Raw genomic sequence first — 16,815 nt, 5'->3', positions numbered from 1 at the left:
CGACGAGTGGTTTAGTTGCACATAAGAGGAAAGAAAGGGTGAGCCCGCTTCTTGCTTGCCGTGTCAATAATGTCAGTGATACATTACATAGTAAAAATCCCCTTGAATTCATTGTACATACAACCTTTAATTCACGCAACAAGTACTCGTACATTGTACAGCTGTTCCAGTCCTAATCATGAGCAGATCTTGGAAACGTCATCAAATAACTATATCTGCCTTATTCAAAATACCTTCTTCTATTGCTTTGATTTCTACATTTTCGATCATCAGCAACGCTCTGTATACCACAAGGAAGGCACTCACGCATGGCCAAATGGAGGCTGTGGAAGCGCGATAGAGCCAAATCACCTGTTCATCGAAATGAAACTGACGCGCCCATAGCAAGAACGACGTAAAATACCATTTGCGAACCACAGACCATCATGCCCGCAATACCTCCACGCTCCCGCAGTTTGTCCTTCTTCGTCTAGACCCCAGACCCTGGTGATTTTTGATGCGATTGCATCTCCACAGACCTCGCGCATGGAGTCACGGGGATCGCCGTAACTGTAAGCAATTATGAGTCCTGCTCGTCAAAGTGAAATATCACCATACCCCGTAGCAAATACTATTATATCTGCCTGTAGCTCGGTGCCATCAGCAAATCGAAGGCCGTTTTCCGTGAAGGACTCAATTGCAGAACCGTTCTTGATTTTGATATTCCCGTCGATAATAGATTTACTTGCTCCGGTGTCTGGAAACTGTTGAGAGACATCTTTGTTGTGCATAGGTACACCCACCAATGTAGTAGCCACCACCACGCTCCAGGTAAAGGGACGCATTACCTGCTCCATGTAGGCCAAGATTGGTCTTAAAGCCAACCTTAGCCAATCCATCTAGAATGGCCCTGCGATTGTGATTAATGCATCTGGAAGTGAGCTTCGAATCCGAATCGTCCGACATACTTGTCTGTGGTTTCAGCGACCATAGGAACCATACGTTGTTGCAGTCGCCTAACAACTGCCCAAGGCAGCGAGGTATTGTAAGTATCAGCCAGCTCAGTGGGGAAGTCGTCATTATAGATATCTAGGCAAGGAAAGTCAAGCCAAGCTACCGACAACGACGGGAACAATTACCGCCTAGCATTGCTGCCACTGATTTCGTCGAGATCACGAACGTCGACGATCGTTGATACCTAGGATTCCGTAAGATATGAAGATGACATAACTTGAATGGAAGAACACACATTATGATGTCGACACCGTGACTACAGAAATCTTGAGCAATATCATGTGCTGATGAAATATTTAGACCTCGTTCGATACGAAAGATATGACAGACCGACCAGAATTGCAACAGCCGACTACGATTGCTTTTTTACCGATATGATCAGCCGCCGATTTGAACTCTGACGAGTGCACAGCAGACCCTTTGAAGCTTGCCTGCGTCCATGAGTCGCGTTTCGATCAGTTCGACCGTTACATACCTTCCCAGGGATGTCGGGAACATTCGGGCGACCGCCAGATCCAGTGGCAAAAACGAGGTGCTTAACGGTCAGAATCCTAGTACCTTTACCGCCGCGATCGACTTCGACGGACCATGTTTTCGTACTATCGTTCCAAGATGTCTTGGTGATCGTCGAGGCCGTCCAAACGTCGAGCTCAAGGAAACTCGCATATGCTTCCAACCAGTCTGCCAGCTGCAATAGCTGGAATCAGTGAATTTTCATCATGTGGGTAATATTGTACTTTTGCGGCTGGGGTGTAGACTGGCCATGTTGGTGGAAGTCTGCAAACCGGATTACAAAAGAGTGAAAGGAGTTCTGACAAAACACTCACTTCAGGTAAGGCGTTTGGTTGTACCCTGCAAGTTTGTCAGTCGATCCCTTTCCGTAGAAGAAAAGGCACGAACAGATAGTATCATGCAGACAAAGAGCCTTGTAACGATCTCTCCACTATGAAACCGCCCTCGAGCCCTTAGCTATATTTGAATACCAAAATTGTCACGGGACGAACGCTATCCCCAACCCTCGGCTTCTTATCAATGACAAGCGTGGGTACACCAATGTACTTTAAGCCTGCTGCGGTCTCCAGACCACTGTGCCCCGCACCGATAACAATCACCGTTGGGTTATTGTTCGAGAACTCAGTCTCTTGGCGCCGCTTCTCTTCCCAACTGCCATGATCAGTCTCCCAGTTTCTGAAGGGACCGAGCTTCCGTAGAGTCAGTAAGTATTAAGTGCTCTCGAAGGAATGTGATTGCGCACCTTTTGAGGGAAATCGGTCAACGAATCAAGACAGGTCAACAGAGTGTAGGCCTTCCACTTTGAATCTGGAAGGGGAACGAGATGAACGACTGCAGTACCCTTGCCATGCTTGGTGGTAAAACAAAAACAAAACCGCAACCAGACTAAATCATGATAAACTTTTTGCAGACCAGGTTCATTCAAGGGCTCCTGCAGGAGATGCAGTTCATTAAGTCCCGTAGCAATGAGACGAGCATCCAAGAGTTTCTTGATGTCCTTCCTTCCTTCGAATGTCCTGAAATCCCACGTCAGTGCGATCACGTCCTTCCAGAAGCCGTCCTCGAGAAACAGGTCGACAACAGCTGCGGTATCACTTTGAGTTATTGCAACTGAGAAAGCGTTGAGCCACTCGGTGGCTACCTCGGATGAGGAGACATTGGAAGGATCAGTGACCCCAAGCCGATGCAGCGTAGGTAAGCGTTGTGGAAACGAGTCAGTCGCCATACTGAAAGAGAAAACTGATATGTACGGATCGATGGTCTGAGATTTAGAGTGGCACCATGAACCATCCTAGTCTAATTGAATCTGGGAGACCAGGCTAGACCCACTTAATTATGGAAAGCCGGAGCACCGTCATCAGCAAAAGACGGCCGCCTGCCTCATAGACGGACTGGTCACGAGTCTACTTACGGTGCTTGCTCGGTCACGAGATTTTCTGGGTCACCGGTTGTGAGTTGACGCCATCATGACGTCGAGCAGTTCGTGTTGGATTGGAGAGCACAGTACATCATGGCATATGGTCGGCAACCCATATGTCACACATACTGTGACACAGTGTGACCTTGTTGGTCACCCAGACTCATCTGAATATACACAATTTGTAGTGTGGTCGTTGCCCGAAAACTATATGAATAACGTGCGTGAGATCTTAAATAGACATTGGCTATTTTTGACATTATATATATATTCACCAAATGGATGGCTAGCCGTGTACGGTATCAGGAAGGCTGCCGGCCCAGTTTGCGCAAAAGTGGCAAAGTGGCACTTGAGGGTACCAAACCAAGGACTTATCGAAAATCGAGCATGCGTAGATCTCGTCGACATTAATGTATTACAACTCTTCACTGTTGGGGCAAATATATTGGTTCTGCAGTGACCGACGATGGCACTCCCACCCACATTTCCAATCTATACGGGGGTGATGTTCGCTGTCTTCCTGTTACCTACTGTTCGGCGTCGTACCTTGCTCATGCTATTTTCACAGGAACTAGTAGAACCTCTTGGTGACGGCAATCGTGCGCTATTGGCATAGCTGGGAAAGTAAGTCGTGGCGACTATTCATTAGAATAATATCATGGGTTTGACATCGACATTTCTCAATATTTTTTCGCTTTCACGCTCAACAGGCGTTCGCTACTATTATTCGCAAACCTATCCTCACCCATTCAGAATACCTGCCGCCTCCTTCCAAGCATGTGGTTGTTTTATTACTGCATTGTCCTGTGTCAAAAACCATCAGAGGTACGCTGTGCATGTTCTCAGGAGTAAACGAAGAGAAAGATCGTGCAAATATAGTGTAAAAAGTCTGCTTTTGTAATAAAGCAACGACTGAAGTCACCGCTTGTCACTAGATAAACTACAAATACTCTACACGTACCGTACGTCCAGCATAGGATCACGCCACACCGAACAATAGAAAAAAAGTCATTCATTAAGGGTTCATCGGGAAAGCTGAAAACTGAACCATGCAAGTGCGGAAAGCGGATGCTACACGTGGCTCTATGAGAACTCGCTAGTGTCAAGCTCGCGTCCATTTCATATGATCCGTCTATGAAATTTGGACGCGAGCTTGACACTAGCGAGTTCTCATAGAGCCACGTCTAGAGATATCGTGTTGCCACGGCGCATTGGTTTACTTAGTCGGACGCACAGCAGGTACATGTTTTGGGCTGACCGCCCTTTACTGCTGGTGTATAAAAGCGAAGCGGTAATATCTCAGTCCAATAACAAAGAACATCATCCACAGTCACTGAAGACCCATCCTCGAGCGCTACAATGAAGTTCATCTCACTCACCACTGTGATCATGTCTGCCGTAGTATTGGTGGGCATCGTTAAAGCAGACATCAACCCCAACGGGGGGCCATGTGCCCAGAACAGTAAATATTCAGCATATTTTCAAGCTGATCTCAGACCGCATACTTACGGGTGCTTGCAGGCAAGTATGAGTGTGGACAACTCGCGGGTTATAACGGGAACATGCCATTTTGTTTTTCTGCAATTTAAACAACATTGTCGAGACCGTTCAAATGTGCACTTGTATCGAGTGCTGTTATGTCGTCAACGGAGGTGTAGGTGACGACGGGTATGTGCATTGCACATAAGAGGAAAGAAAGGGTGAGCCCACTTCTTGCTTGCCGTGTCAATAATGTAAGTGATACCTGAACCATTGAATAGGGCGCTCGAAGTAAAACCTACAGCCAAACACCCTGAAAGGGTGATTATGTAACCTATTCTTATATATCACGCCACACAATGCCAGACAACCGTGACGCGCGTGACCAACGACTAAACAGCATAAACTGAAGGAATACTTGGAGTTCTGGACTGAGGAGAGCATGTCTCACTCAATGAAAGTGAGTCCAAATCAATGGGGTTTGATTGTCTGTGACAAAGAAAGAGAGTAGCTATAGTTGCCTCGAGCTCTACCCTTGCTGTGTCTTGCAGATGATGATCCTGTCCTCGCGTATCATTTTCGATCTGCTCGATGCAGATCAGGCTAAAGGAGATAGCTTTTACCTTTCTGATCTACAATCTGCACCGCACTCAATATATCCACGTCGTTCACGCCTTGATTGTCAGATTTGGACAGACTATGGAATACAGGGGATTGCCGCTGCGCGGCTAATTCTTTTCGAAGGGATTTCTGTGCAGGTCTGCTTATACACACGTCAATACAAACGCTCCGCTCACCTTGGGATATTCCGTCCGGTCTTATCTTTTCCTCTTCTCTTGAAAATAGCGTTCGAGTGTCTCAGCGATGTCATACGTCTAAAGTGCGGTGCATAGCTGTCCGTGCAAACCAATCTGCGCGCAGATCAAGCACGGCGTTCTCAAGCCTGTCAGCCCTTGACATCCATTGAATGTCGTCCTATGAGCAGATCGCAGGGAAAACTGTTAGCGATTTACGGTCCAACTCGAACGCGCTGTATTGAAAGAAAAAGTGATGCGAGGCAGGCAATACTAAATTGCAAAAGGAGGATTAGAGACACGGAGATAAGCGAAGAACGCACACAAATAGGAGACCGCCGAGCGCACATGAGTAGCGAGCGCTTGAGCGATTGGGAATGGATGTGGAGCTCAGGCCGCCAGGTGGAGCATGCACATGGAGCCGATGCGAATTTCTTCCGCAGGATCAACCGCGTCCTTGATATATTAGATGTATATGATACGAAGCCTTGAGCCTCTGGTTGAGTGAAACCGTTTGAATAGTTTTCGAAATCACAACGGTCATCGTGTTCTTGAGCGCTGAGCGCCTGGCTATTTGAGAATTGCAGATTGCTGTTGAATTCCGGCCAGCGGTGGTCTGGCAAGGGAGCATACGGAAGAACGGCTTCGTGGCTTTGAACGCCGCCAGTCGCAAAGTTAGCAACAATTGAATCGTGCCATCCGGACAAGATAGCAACCGGTGGCGTCATTGGTGCCTGTCATATGTCGGAGTGGCATAGTTCCGGTAAACTAGTTCAAACTTGGGTTCGAACTTTCGCGGGTAGAATGTTCACGTACTAGTAGCATCAGTGGGGTTAATGTTGCGGCTGCAGATTGTGTCCGTGATGTACAGCGAGGTGACAGGTATGGACTGGTTCGCAGTAGAATACAATATATGGATATTAGTAAACGCACAGAAAAGTAGAAATTGGTTCAACTTCGAAAACAATTAACATTCATCTCCTGAGAGTCGTCGGCTGCGCATCACGTCAGACTGAATGACTTCCGTCTCCTCAATCATCGGTTCCATGCTATGGCTCACATTCTGCTCTCCTCGCTCTCCAAAGAGAATGGTGAAGGGCTTTGGTGGGCTGTCGGGTTGGGGGTTGTTACCTACATGAAAGTGTACTTGCAGGATGATGAGGCAGAATACGATTCCCTAAAGAAAAGTCTTATAAGCAGTTGCGTTTGAGCCAAGTAAACTCACCACAACAGGAGAGGCAATATCCATCGCGGGGTATTCGCCGTTTGATCCTGTCAAGAATGCCAGAAGGAGTGCAAGGACACTGGTAGCATATATAGCGCCGCCTTCAACGATGACGATCAGCACGGGTAAAAGCTCGGCGGAGCTGCCTGAGATGGGCTGGCGACTGCGCCAGATGCGCCAGGAAATCAAAGCTGTCATATCCTACTCGTCGTGAGCCTGCAGGTTAGCCATAGAATAGACGTACTAGTGAAAGCGATATTGATAAGCATGGTCAATGTATAGAAAGTTATGATTAACCCAGGAACGATGATGAGAGCAGTCGACCCTGCGATGGCTTGAGAAAGGGACCAGACAATGTAGTATCCAATCGCTGCGAAATGTCGTGAGATGAGGCGGTCTCTGAATAATATATTTCGACGAGATGCTTACCTCCATTGGCCAACAGCACAATACAACCAGGAATGCCGACCAAGAGGCTTCTATTGTTGAGCACATAGCATCGCCAAACCTACTGCCATATTCAAGGGAGAACGATATGGCAATTGAAGAAACTCACAAGGACACTATCAGCGACAGTGGGCTGCGTAACGTAAAGTGCGGTTTTTGCGAGTCCTAACGGTGAAGCGAGGTTGGAGTAGTAGGCATCCGCGCCGATTGTATCCACATTGAATACGAACGCCTCTAGTGCTCGAACGAAATTGATGATTAGATGCTACGACACTGTTGAGCTGTTTTCCCAAAGGTTATTATTACACTTACACCCGTTGCAATGCAGAGCAGCAAGGTTGCTACCGGGAGAAGGAGGTCCCGTTGAATACCACGTTTCTTAAGCAGTATGACCAGGGCCAACCAGTAAAAAGTGAAGAACACGCCTACGTGGGGAAGGAAATTAAATGTTGTAACTTCACCCAGAGGTCGGTGACGCACCGTAGAACAAAGTCTCTAGGAACAACGCCAAAAGTGAAGCCTCGGGCAAAGTTATCATGATTCTAGTCGAGAATGACCCTCAAGGACAACTTGAAGTTGAACTAAGTTTGAACTGTCAAACTGCCGCCAATGACCAAGGTCATTGTAAGTGCCGCATGCCTGCCCACTGCCCCCGGGATTACCTTGAACCATGAAGGCACTAGTCTGTCTGCGTTCGCTGCGCAATGCGCAAGGCTGTGAACTTAGTGTCATGAACTAGATTCATTAAGCATGTGACCGAATGTAGTGTCTTTCTCGCAAAACATTGATTCATGGTGTTACTGAGTCGTTTCATCATGACTCACCAGCTGCCAGCAAGCTTAACTCTTGATGCATGATGAGTTGCGAAGGGTGCCATAGTCCGACTATGAGTTGTATGGACAAAAATGACAATCAAAATGGCAATTAATCGTGACGAAAAATCACCACGAATCTCCTTTGAACACGGTCGATCGAATGATTTAATCATGAGGAAGGGTATTTGCCAAGCCGAAACTTTCCAACGGGTCAATATTATTAATCCCCAAAAGGTGTTTGTGGGTCAATAAAAGTTCCTATTCGGGAGTTTAGAGAACGGTCGAGTCGGGTCGACCCTACGGCGTACCCCAACACTGCAGTGCAAGACAGCCTGCCAACACAGCATGAAATAGGTAGTAATTATGAAAGTCCGAGTTTTTCGCGAATGAAAGGGGTTCAGGCACAGAACAGTACCACGTACATACAGCTAAGCTCAAGCTAGATATAATGCTTGCATGGTCGTAAAAGCTCCTACAAGTAAACAGTTTCCAGACAGGTGCGATCAACGTACCACAAAGAAGCAAAGTCAGGTACACCGGGAAGTTCCACATAGATGAATCCAGTGGGTACCCTTCTCCACCCATCCTCGAAAGAGCGATACTGTCGTGACAGTCCAACCGGTATATCTTCCTCTGCATTCACCTCACTTCTTTCCAGGAGATAAGCTGCCACTTGTTTAGGAAGACCTGGGTTTTCCGATTCTTCTGCAGGGATATAGTGGAATATGCCTAGTGCATACTGTCTGAATGTTGGTTTGAACCTGTAACCTCTGGAGTCGATCTTGACCTCACCAATTCCATGGTGTGGGCAGTAAAATTTGGGATTTATGATGGGGTGGCCATCAAATTCGGGTTTAGTCATTTCAAGTGGTACAATGACCAACGGAATACGCAATCCCCTGCTGGTCAACATCATGTCAAGTCGACCTATCGAGACGATGTCGGGATGTCCCACAAAGCTCAATGGCGATGCGGGAAGAGCAAATGATGCATGATGTTTGGCCGGCTCTCCTGCCCAGTTGAGCACCGATGAATACCCGCCAGCTTGCATGATGGCTTCAATGAGCCTCCCAAATGCGCGCTCTCCACCTTCTCCGTATGCGATTTGCAGGCTGACGTCAAAGATTCCCATGAGCGAATAAGCAACGTCTTCTGCCCGCGTAGTTATTCGTTGCGCAGCCCAGGTCATCTGCTTATCAATATAGCGAGGAGCGGGCTCGAAATCGATGAGTTCTGTTTCAGGAATTCCAGTAACTTCTTGCAGGACCGTCATGAGAGGGGTATCCTCTTCCTTGTCGTCGTCTTGATCGGTCAGTCGCTGCCAATCCTTGTTGAAGAATTTTATCTTCCTGGGCGCCAGGAGTTCTTGTAAAGTCCATCCTCTCATGAACCACTCTTCCAATCTCAAATCTTCAATGACAGTTGTCCCCCCGAGATACGCGATGCAGATGGACGAATTCCGGTACCACCGAAACATTGACCGGATCGACTCGTCAAGCTCCGCACTGCTATTCTTGTCAATGCAGCATGTATCTGACCACAGAAAGTGTAGGTCAAGACGTCTGGCCTCTTCGCAACACTTTTGCAATTTCTTGTAGCCAGGGCTCTGCACTTTGTTCTCGCTGTGCGAGGTGTGCAATGTATGACGACCGTCCTTCGGCCGAGACGTTATGTTGGACAACAAATATCCGACATTCGAAGGGCCCGAGCTGCCAGACAGCTTTCTCTCCATCATATCTTGGTATGAAGGTTCTCCTGAATCTAGCCACCGATGGGAGAGAATACCATATTCGACTTTGCGCCGGACAAGAGTCGGGACCACTTTTTCTCTCGTCAACGGTGGCACGAAGCGTGCTTGAGCTTCGACTACCAAATCTTCAGTAATCTCCTTGATGCGATCCTGGAAATGATTCTTCACGAAATTCCGTCCGACGAGTTCCATTGTCGGAAGATAGATCAGATGAATTGGAATTTCGTTCATGACATAGCGATTGAACTCGTCCAGAATATCCTGAGCGGGACTTTGACCTTGGTTCGTACTTATATTTTTCATCTCGTCGGAGCACGGCTCGATTTCAGCAATTCTGTGCTAAATATACAATCTGTCAATATCGTGTTTGGTCTCAAAAAGGTAAATATTCACTTGAGACGACAAATGCTTTCCAGCATTCCAGAAATTGAGGGCCTGTCTCCACCACTTTCGGAAATGGCTGTGTTCCGGGGGAGAAGCTACAGGATCTGTATCTTCCTTGGCTGTCGTAGGAGGCTGGAGAAGCTACTGTTAGCGAGCGTGCAGAGAAAGAAGCCTGATTGAATCCTACCTCCAGAGGGAGTGGTCCATGGGATGTGATTACAGCCTGCGACACAGTTTGTTCAGGGCTGGTCTGTACCTCTGGGTACATGAGGTTCATTGGAGAGTGATCCGGTAGTGACGAGTCGGGTGCCGACTAGCTGGTGGTTTGTATTCAGCAAATAAATGAAGAGGTAGCTTGCTCACGTCTTCTTGGTTCTCCGGCCCAAAAGTCGACAATGGCCTTGAGTTGTGTTTATGCTGCGTGATACTGTCGATGTCCCATAGACACACTTTATTGTCGCCACAGCCACCAACGATAAAACGGATATTAGCTGAAATAGCCATGCAGAGCACTGGTTCAGCATGCTGGAGCACGAGTTGAATCTGATCAAGGGTAATAGCATTCCAAAGTCGTATAGAGTGATCTCCGCAAAGAGCAGCAATGAGCTTCCCGTCAGAAGAGACAGCGACGTAGTCAGCCATCCAGGCCGCATCGCCACCAAGTGAATGTCCTTCTTGACAACCAGTCTCCGAGATCCAGACGCGGATCGTTCTATCGAGCGATGCAGTGACCAGACGCTGTCCATTGGGGAACCATGCCACAGACAACAGCCCACCCGTATGGCCAGCGATAGGGCTGACTGCTGCTGGTTTTCCCGTCTTCACATCCCAAATTCGCAACATTTGGTGATCTGGAGCTATGTGGGATACAGAAGCAATTCTGCTACCTTCAGGAGAGAACGCAACTTGGCGTTCGTGGGTTATGGACTTGATATCCATGATCAGCTTCGCGGTGCCCACATCCCATATCTTGATTATTGTGCCTGCTATGGAGGCGATGGTAGCACTGTCGGGAGAGAAGGAAATGGAGTTGATCCTGTTCGAGTGTGCTTGAATGGGTGCTGTTGCCAAATTACGCGTCGTTGCGTTCCATATCAAAATCCTGCCGTCCCCGCCTCCGCTCACGAACATCGTCCCATTGGGCGAAACGGCAACCGCACTGACCGTAACCTTGTGTCCTCGAAGGGGTTCCCCTGATGCTTGACCACTTCCTACATCCCAAAGGCGAATCCTACGGTCATAGGACCCAGTAACAATCATTTTGCTATCCGGAAAAAGAGCTACACATGTTAATGAAACGGTATGCCCCAAGAAGTACTTGGACGGAAGAGATTTGGGTTCATCTGGTAGACGTGGCATTGATGTTTCTGGCCCAAAATCTTGGTTGACGTCCGAGACAGACATGCTGGTAGTTTTGTTCCTGACGTTCTACGGTTCTAGGGTACGACGCCTACGGCCTGCAACAAAGATGCATGGCTTTGCCGCATGCACATTTCGGAGTTCAAACAACTATGCAGTGCAAAAGTAGCTTCAGCGCAAGCGCTTACTAGCGCTCGCGTATATATAGTAGGATAGTAAGACGCGCATAATCATATTCAAGTGGTAAATAAAGTACATCAATTAAATTTTCTACTGTCGAAGATAGTTCATATGTCGTACAGTGTGTGTGAAGTAGGATGTGGAGTAAATGAATGACAATTCCGTAAAGAATGTGGAAGTGAAACGAAGGTAGTTGAATGAATGGGTGTTCTACTCTACAGGGCAAATACAACCCCGGGACGCAAGATAGGAAATGTTCTAAAGATCTGTCGTCGTTACATGCAAACAGCAAGTTCGCTTGGGAGGCTCGAGGAAACTGTGGAGGATGCATCAGTATCTGAAGGCGTCACATGACTGTTGACCTCACCAGGGTAGAACCAGAAGGAAACGGCTATGATAACGTACAAGCCTGCGGGAATATTGAGTACGATAGCCCACGGGTATTACTGAACCTCCTCACAGATCAAGATGATACCCTCTAACCAATTTGATTTCCCGTCCGCAACCACGATACTCATGGTTTGCACTGCACGAAGATGATTAGAGCGTGCGTATTTCATAGAAAGGTCGAAGCATACCTGCAACGTAGAGAACCTATATATCTGCTTAGCTACAGTTGGACTTATGTATTGGAACAGCACCTACCACAGACTCAAACGGGTCGAATAGCAAAGCCAGTGGCCTGCCCATGATCCATCCAAGGGTGATCATAAACCTTATCCCAGGATTCAGTATCAGAGCATGTTGAATATGACGAGCACTTACGGAATAACCAAGAGAGTGGTTTGCTTATGCTAACATGAGCATCGTCATACAAGAAACAGTGAAGGAGACTTACTATCGACGATCCGACAGCGATGCTCACGCTCAGATCCAGCTGGTCCTTCACAGAAGTATTGACTGCAGTAACGCATTCTGCATAACCAATGTGTCAAAGTGCCCCGAAATCAGGAGTATCTTATACATACCTGCGATAGAGCTGACTGCAGGAAGTAAGACAAGACCGACCCATTGCTTGCTAATTGTCGTTGAGATTCCGTCCATGGATTCCACGAGATCTTCAGCAGTGATAGTCACCGTCTAGAGGAGTCACTGACAGGTACCCATTCGAACTGATTCATCACTTACAATAGTAACCAATGTCAATAACAGAAGGGTGACCATCCAGCTAAGCTGGGGCTCTCTGAAACTATTCGTTGCTGATGGTGACCTGTGCAGATCCGCACCTTCAGAGGCAGTCATAGGCTCTGGTGAAGCACATCGGATAGGATCGGTATCAACGGCGGATGCCATTGGTGATGTACTCCAAGGCGGATTTAAGGGGGCAACAGTGCTGCCATCTACATGATCGTGCTCGCTTTGCGTAGTTTGCCGTGACACTCCCTCGGACGACCGATTGGTAGACTCCTGTGTAACCCCTTGCTTGATGGTCTCCGGAAGATGCTCCTTGCTCCCTGTCAACGTGATCTCAGAGGCAGAATTCAACGGCGAGTTCTTATAAGGCATTTTGGGCAGCGCTGAAACACGGCGTCGAGAAGTCAAACTCCGAATATCATGCATACTAGGTTTGTCGTTCAGGGTCGTGGATGAAGATAGCATTTCGGTTAGATAACGCGAATGAACTGGTATCTTGACCGATAGCTTGCTACTCTTGAGTTTGGAATCTTGATAGAGATGCTTGTGAGACCAGAACTGGAAGAGAAGATAGGCGACATAAACTGTGCGCATGCATCGTAAGTGGTTCTCGAAGGACACATGAACCCAGGACTTACTAAACATGAGTATGATTGAGACCTACGACAATTTGATCAGAGGGAGTTTCAGCAAAGTCAAAGCAAATCTTACGCCATAGCTCATCTTCAGAATATCATCCTTCTGCTCAAAGGAGCCAGAATCCTTTCCGCCACTGATTGCAAAATGATACGCAGCAGGGAGGAGCAGAGCCCCAACACTGATACTCAGAAGTGATGAATGTATCTGTGTAGCAGCTGGAAGATCTATTAGCTATCTCGGTATTTTTATCATATATGTGACCTCACTCTGGCCGAACCCTTGCTCGGAGAAGCGAAGCCCGCCTGCAAAGAAGCACATTCCTAGAACAAGGACTAAAAATATGAGGATCGTTATTAGATGAGGGAGAGATGCACGACATACGTAGCTTGCTCAAAATCGAACCAATTACTGCGAATATCAGATTAAATTCTCAAATATGTTCGTTGAACTTACGGGAAGATTGTACGACTCTTAGTTCACACTTCCTGAGGGCGGTGATCTAAAACAGATCAGCAGATTCTCACGCATACAAGTCCAGCGCTTACCGCAATGACCATCTCGACACTTGTGAGATGCGCGTCAAACAGCTATCAATAGCCAAGGAGCTTAAACTCACGTGTTACTCTGCATACGTAGAGGTTGAGGAGTATCCAATCGTTAATAGAATATGACTTACCATACTCGCATTAAGCAAACCAGCCTTTGTGCCTCCGATACGAAGGGCCAGCTCACGAGTTGAAAGATCGTGAAGCTAAGAAAGGAACGCTCGATTCAGTCGGCCAACGGAAGAGTGTGTAACATACCTTTACAAGAGGGATCATGGACAGGATGCTAACTGTTGAAAGAGTCGTTTCATGCTTCAAGAAGAATTTGGCGAAGCTTACATATGAATATAACCTTGTGGTGCCTCTCGAGCACGAAGCTCAGTGTCCACTTAGAATAGTAGCGCGATAATCAGTGAACCCAACAGGATGCGTGAAGGCGGTCACTCACAGAAACAGGAATCAACAATAATAAAACGTTGAACCCTACGACCATCAAGTTTAGCACGGGTAAGGGACAAGTAAACTGAGATGCACTCACATGAGCCGAATAGGACGACTCTCCAGCCCTGCCAGATGTGTGCTGTGGGTTCGGATACCTGCCCCTTTCCGCCATCAGGCAGTGGCTCGCCCCCTACAGATTCCACGGGGGAGGGTAAATTCCATCGAAAGGGCGATTCGTTGGTCTCACTCGACAAGCCTTTGTCCCCAGTAAATAGAATTGAAGTTGGACTGTATGAAATAGTGGAATATCTGGAACCTGTGTCCTGGAGAGACAAGTGAAGATCTCTTGAGGGTCTATCGGTGGGTCCTGTCGCGTCCGGAGATGAACTTGAAGGAGGCGGAGGACAGTGGCTGTAAGCCCGCAGGATGTCGAACGTAGTGGACCCTGGTGAGATGGAAGACATGAGGAGCGGGGACGCGAGTTCAATCGCGCGTGAGCGTGAAGGAAAAGGAGGGAGATGGCGTCACCACTGGTCTCTGGCTCGCTGTATGTTACTGGTATATGTAGAAGTTTGTAAGACGGCATCTTGTCAGTTCATTTTGCATTCTCGGCATGAAACAAATTCTAGCGCATCATTCGTTCGTAAACGCCTGCCTTTTATGGAAACAACCTACGGGACCGAATTTGACTTAAAAAAGTCAGACGTAGCCACAGGTGTCGAAGTCACATCAACCATCGAAGTCAGGCAGAATTTGTTGCACTCGCTGCGGAAATGAGATGTTAACTCCACTATAATCTGACTCCCGACGCCAGGCGTAAAACTCAAACCCAACATGGACGAAATTCAAGCATTCTAACACCACGAATGGACGCAAACCTTCAATTAGGACATTAGAACCATCATGTACCACTGCCAGCAACCTCGTAACTGCTTATCAAGTCGCCCATCTGTCCTAGTTTTCTTTAGCTAACCCGGCGCGCATTTCTCACTAACCATGACTCAACTCTCAGGCCATGGTCCCAACTTCTTCGATGGCCCGGGATTCTTCACCAACCGAGCTGCGTATCAGTGTTTTTTTTATGATTGGCACCTGTTTAGGGAAAGCGCACTTCGAAGTCTGTGGCTATCAAGGCTGCAATCTGGACTGCCATTTTCTTCATGGGTATGCAGTACGAACTAGCGCTGCTATTTGATCGAAATTGCTCTTTATAGTCACACAACCGGGTCGAACTGCTGTGTAGAACTGCAGGTGCATGATTTCCGTTATTCAAGGGCAGGTGGGCTGAGCTTACTGGAATTCGATCTGATATGCTGATGGGTGCATGCAGAATTGATTACTCCATGTTACATCGTCAAATAGTGGCGAGGGCAAGGCACTGGTTTTAGCCCGGCACGATAAGCTTCTGCCATATGTTCGTTGAATATCCTGATCCAATCCTCCAGCGCTTTCACCTGGATTCACCATCGCACCGTTCAACACTGGGACCCATGTTGATTGCTAGCGAACATTATGTGCTGAGCGGGAAGGAGGGAAGGGATTCATCTACATAAGATGGCCCGCCATAGGGAATACGGAGCCTAGGAAGTACCATAAAACAAACTCAACTGTATCCATAAATTAATCACACTTCTTTTTATCTATCATTCAGAAGCAAACCAGCCTCACCTCCCTCTAATATCCAGATGGCAAAGTAGACCACACAGGTAATATTCAGATATGATGCCTACATCAGGTAAGGTGCGAGCCCGCATTGCCTATCAATAACCCTCGCCCGCCTCGATTTGATCTCGCCTTTAATCGATGGGTATTCACACATCTGTCATTTCCTGGTGATATGATAGCAAATTTATTGTGCATGCGCCACTACAACCCTATCGGGTATTTTGTTGTTTTCCCAGTGAATGGCTCATTAGGCTGGGTAATTCAGGTGAAACTGCCGGCCGCAGCGGGGACTGTGGGAGATCCTTATACATACATAAAAAACTTGACAGGAAGCAATAGCAAAACCAAAGTCAAGGAAGTGAAGTCTACGAAGGTCAAAGAAGTCATTTTCTTATGTTTCCGCGCCCAATTACCAATCGACTTTCTCACAATTATGTTTGCGAAGTACAATTATTATATCACTGTATAAGGTCACAGAGAAGAAACAGTACATACAAAGCTGTAAATGAAGCAAACCTCGTTCCAGTGTTCGAACTTCTGAATCGACAAATCATTAATCAGTGTCCTTCATCTTTCGCAGCTTCGTCAGCGAACATCCACATTTTCGGGTCAGAAGCTGTCTCGGCAATATGAATATTGCACGTCGTTCTTCATGCTCGAGAGCACAAGTAGAGATGCTCTTGTGGCTGTAATGTAGCCTGTGCAGGGTGCGGAGAAGGGTATGTACAGATACACATCACGACGTGTCCGTAACTCGCACTGTAGCTCGTCCAGGTACATGGTGGGATTTCAGCGAAGGATATTGGTGAGAAATGCAATGTCATCGATGCCGAGGTTACGACACTCGCCGCGACGCCCATTATGAGATTCAATATTAATGCTGGCAATCCGAGCCAGCCGGATGGTTATGTATACAAATGTCTTGATACCGAGTAAATGGCAGACACGTGCGACAGAATGTCCGCAGCGGTGCTTTTAAATCTAGAGAAGACTGTCGATGTGCGTGGCCGCCGGGGTGGCATGTTGAGGTGCTCC

The 16,815-nt window shown here is 47.4% G+C and overlaps 7 protein-coding genes across 7 annotated transcripts; 1 reads left to right on the top strand and 6 right to left on the bottom strand.

Annotated features, from left to right (window-relative positions):
* Positions 1–88: 88 nt before the first annotated feature.
* HD556DRAFT_1277816 (uncharacterized protein) lies at positions 89–2,731 on the bottom strand (the record flags this gene model as incomplete). The annotated part of the gene is made up of 15 exons (XM_041299255.1): positions 89–254; positions 307–351; positions 404–549; positions 598–736; positions 783–889; positions 948–1,068; positions 1,119–1,177; positions 1,229–1,277; positions 1,328–1,424; positions 1,469–1,681; positions 1,731–1,770; positions 1,821–1,845; positions 1,894–1,936; positions 1,998–2,195; positions 2,249–2,731. 15 exons carry the CDS (start codon positions 2,729–2,731, stop codon positions 202–204), a joined length of 1,818 nt encoding a protein of 605 aa, XP_041154377.1. The 3' UTR covers positions 89–201.
* Positions 2,732–4,104: 1,373 nt separating this feature from the next.
* HD556DRAFT_1411587 (uncharacterized protein) lies at positions 4,105–4,706 on the top strand. Its single transcript, XM_041304187.1, has 2 exons — positions 4,105–4,437; positions 4,490–4,706. The coding sequence occupies exons 1-2, from the start codon at positions 4,283–4,285 to the stop codon at positions 4,608–4,610; spliced, it is 276 nt and encodes a 91-aa protein (XP_041154376.1). The 5' UTR covers positions 4,105–4,282; the 3' UTR covers positions 4,611–4,706.
* A 438-nt stretch (positions 4,707–5,144) lies between these two features.
* On the bottom strand, positions 5,145–6,468 carry HD556DRAFT_1411584 (uncharacterized protein). Its single transcript, XM_041304186.1, has 4 exons — positions 6,422–6,468; positions 6,153–6,373; positions 6,013–6,085; positions 5,145–5,930 (listed from the first exon to the last, which is right to left on the bottom strand). The coding sequence occupies exons 3-4, from the start codon at positions 6,019–6,021 to the stop codon at positions 5,412–5,414; spliced, it is 528 nt and encodes a 175-aa protein (XP_041154375.1). The 5' UTR covers positions 6,022–6,085; positions 6,153–6,373; positions 6,422–6,468; the 3' UTR covers positions 5,145–5,411.
* HD556DRAFT_998716 (uncharacterized protein) lies at positions 6,068–7,562 on the bottom strand. Its single transcript, XM_041312222.1, has 7 exons — positions 7,349–7,562; positions 7,181–7,293; positions 6,978–7,133; positions 6,851–6,929; positions 6,666–6,791; positions 6,422–6,612; positions 6,068–6,373 (listed from the first exon to the last, which is right to left on the bottom strand). The coding sequence occupies exons 1-7, from the start codon at positions 7,404–7,406 to the stop codon at positions 6,164–6,166; spliced, it is 933 nt and encodes a 310-aa protein (XP_041154374.1). The 5' UTR covers positions 7,407–7,562; the 3' UTR covers positions 6,068–6,163.
* Positions 7,563–7,887: 325 nt separating this feature from the next.
* HD556DRAFT_999170 (heterokaryon incompatibility protein-domain-containing protein) lies at positions 7,888–9,995 on the bottom strand. Its single transcript, XM_041312224.1, has 2 exons — positions 9,827–9,995; positions 7,888–9,772 (listed from the first exon to the last, which is right to left on the bottom strand). Exon 2 carries the CDS (start codon positions 9,734–9,736, stop codon positions 8,156–8,158), a length of 1,581 nt encoding a protein of 526 aa, XP_041154373.1. The 5' UTR covers positions 9,737–9,772; positions 9,827–9,995; the 3' UTR covers positions 7,888–8,155.
* On the bottom strand, positions 9,670–11,369 carry HD556DRAFT_998899 (WD40-repeat-containing domain protein). Its single transcript, XM_041312223.1, has 3 exons — positions 10,181–11,369; positions 10,005–10,130; positions 9,670–9,949 (listed from the first exon to the last, which is right to left on the bottom strand). Exons 1-3 carry the CDS (start codon positions 11,219–11,221, stop codon positions 9,773–9,775), a joined length of 1,344 nt encoding a protein of 447 aa, XP_041154372.1. The 5' UTR covers positions 11,222–11,369; the 3' UTR covers positions 9,670–9,772.
* HD556DRAFT_1411573 (Sodium/calcium exchanger protein-domain-containing protein) lies at positions 11,348–14,814 on the bottom strand. The gene is made up of 21 exons (XM_041304185.1): positions 14,213–14,814; positions 14,123–14,157; positions 14,014–14,062; positions 13,933–13,964; positions 13,806–13,880; positions 13,746–13,753; positions 13,675–13,693; positions 13,583–13,628; positions 13,511–13,537; positions 13,396–13,461; positions 13,202–13,344; positions 13,129–13,150; positions 12,485–13,074; positions 12,325–12,436; positions 12,195–12,271; positions 12,122–12,144; positions 12,002–12,071; positions 11,935–11,950; positions 11,817–11,882; positions 11,724–11,765; positions 11,348–11,672 (listed from the first exon to the last, which is right to left on the bottom strand). Exons 1-21 carry the CDS (start codon positions 14,577–14,579, stop codon positions 11,632–11,634), a joined length of 1,926 nt encoding a protein of 641 aa, XP_041154371.1. The 5' UTR covers positions 14,580–14,814; the 3' UTR covers positions 11,348–11,631.
* Positions 14,815–16,815: the final 2,001 nt, after the last annotated feature.

Source organism: Suillus plorans (assembly GCF_016647745.1).
Source record: "Suillus plorans strain S12 chromosome Unknown HD556scaffold_85, whole genome shotgun sequence".
NCBI lineage: Eukaryota > Fungi > Basidiomycota > Agaricomycetes > Boletales > Suillaceae > Suillus > Suillus plorans.
This window is presented reverse-complemented; position numbering and strand designations above follow the sequence as displayed.

What these genes read in the sequence shown, in the direction of transcription:
- HD556DRAFT_998899 (XM_041312223.1), bottom strand. Translation starts at nt 11,221, where the DNA reads ATGTCTGTCTCGGACGTCAACCAAGATTTTGGGCCAGAAACATCAATG. An exon ending in GGCCGGAGAACCAAGAAGAC is followed by an intron (nt 10,131 to 10,180) that starts GTGAGCAAGCTA and finishes ACCACCAGCTAG; the next exon opens with TCGGCACCCGACTCGTCACT. An exon ending in ATGGACCACTCCCTCTGGAG is followed by an intron (nt 9,950 to 10,004) that starts GTAGGATTCAAT and finishes TAGCTTCTCCAG; the next exon opens with CCTCCTACGACAGCCAAGGA.
- HD556DRAFT_998716 (XM_041312222.1), bottom strand. Translation starts at nt 7,406, where the DNA reads ATGATAACTTTGCCCGAGGCTTCACTTTTGGCGTTGTTCCTAGAGACT. An exon ending in TGTGCTGTTGGCCAATGGAG is followed by an intron (nt 6,792 to 6,850) that starts GTAAGCATCTCG and finishes GACATTTCGCAG; the next exon opens with CGATTGGATACTACATTGTC. An exon ending in TATCAATATCGCTTTCACTA is followed by an intron (nt 6,613 to 6,665) that starts GTACGTCTATTC and finishes AGGATATGACAG; the next exon opens with CTTTGATTTCCTGGCGCATC.
- HD556DRAFT_999170 (XM_041312224.1), bottom strand. Translation starts at nt 9,736, where the DNA reads ATGAAAAATATAAGTACGAACCAAGGTCAAAGTCCCGCTCAGGATATT.
- HD556DRAFT_1411573 (XM_041304185.1), bottom strand. Translation starts at nt 14,579, where the DNA reads ATGTCTTCCATCTCACCAGGGTCCACTACGTTCGACATCCTGCGGGCT. An exon ending in TATTGACATTGGTTACTATT is followed by an intron (nt 12,437 to 12,484) that starts GTAAGTGATGAA and finishes TGACTCCTCTAG; the next exon opens with ACGGTGACTATCACTGCTGA. An exon ending in ACCACTCTCTTGGTTATTCC is followed by an intron (nt 12,072 to 12,121) that starts GTAAGTGCTCGT and finishes TCCTGGGATAAG; the next exon opens with GTTTATGATCACCCTTGGAT.
- HD556DRAFT_1411587 (XM_041304187.1), top strand. Translation starts at nt 4,283, where the DNA reads ATGAAGTTCATCTCACTCACCACTGTGATCATGTCTGCCGTAGTATTG. An exon ending in AGACCGCATACTTACGGGTG is followed by an intron (nt 4,438 to 4,489) that starts CTTGCAGGCAAG and finishes ACGGGAACATGC; the next exon opens with CATTTTGTTTTTCTGCAATT.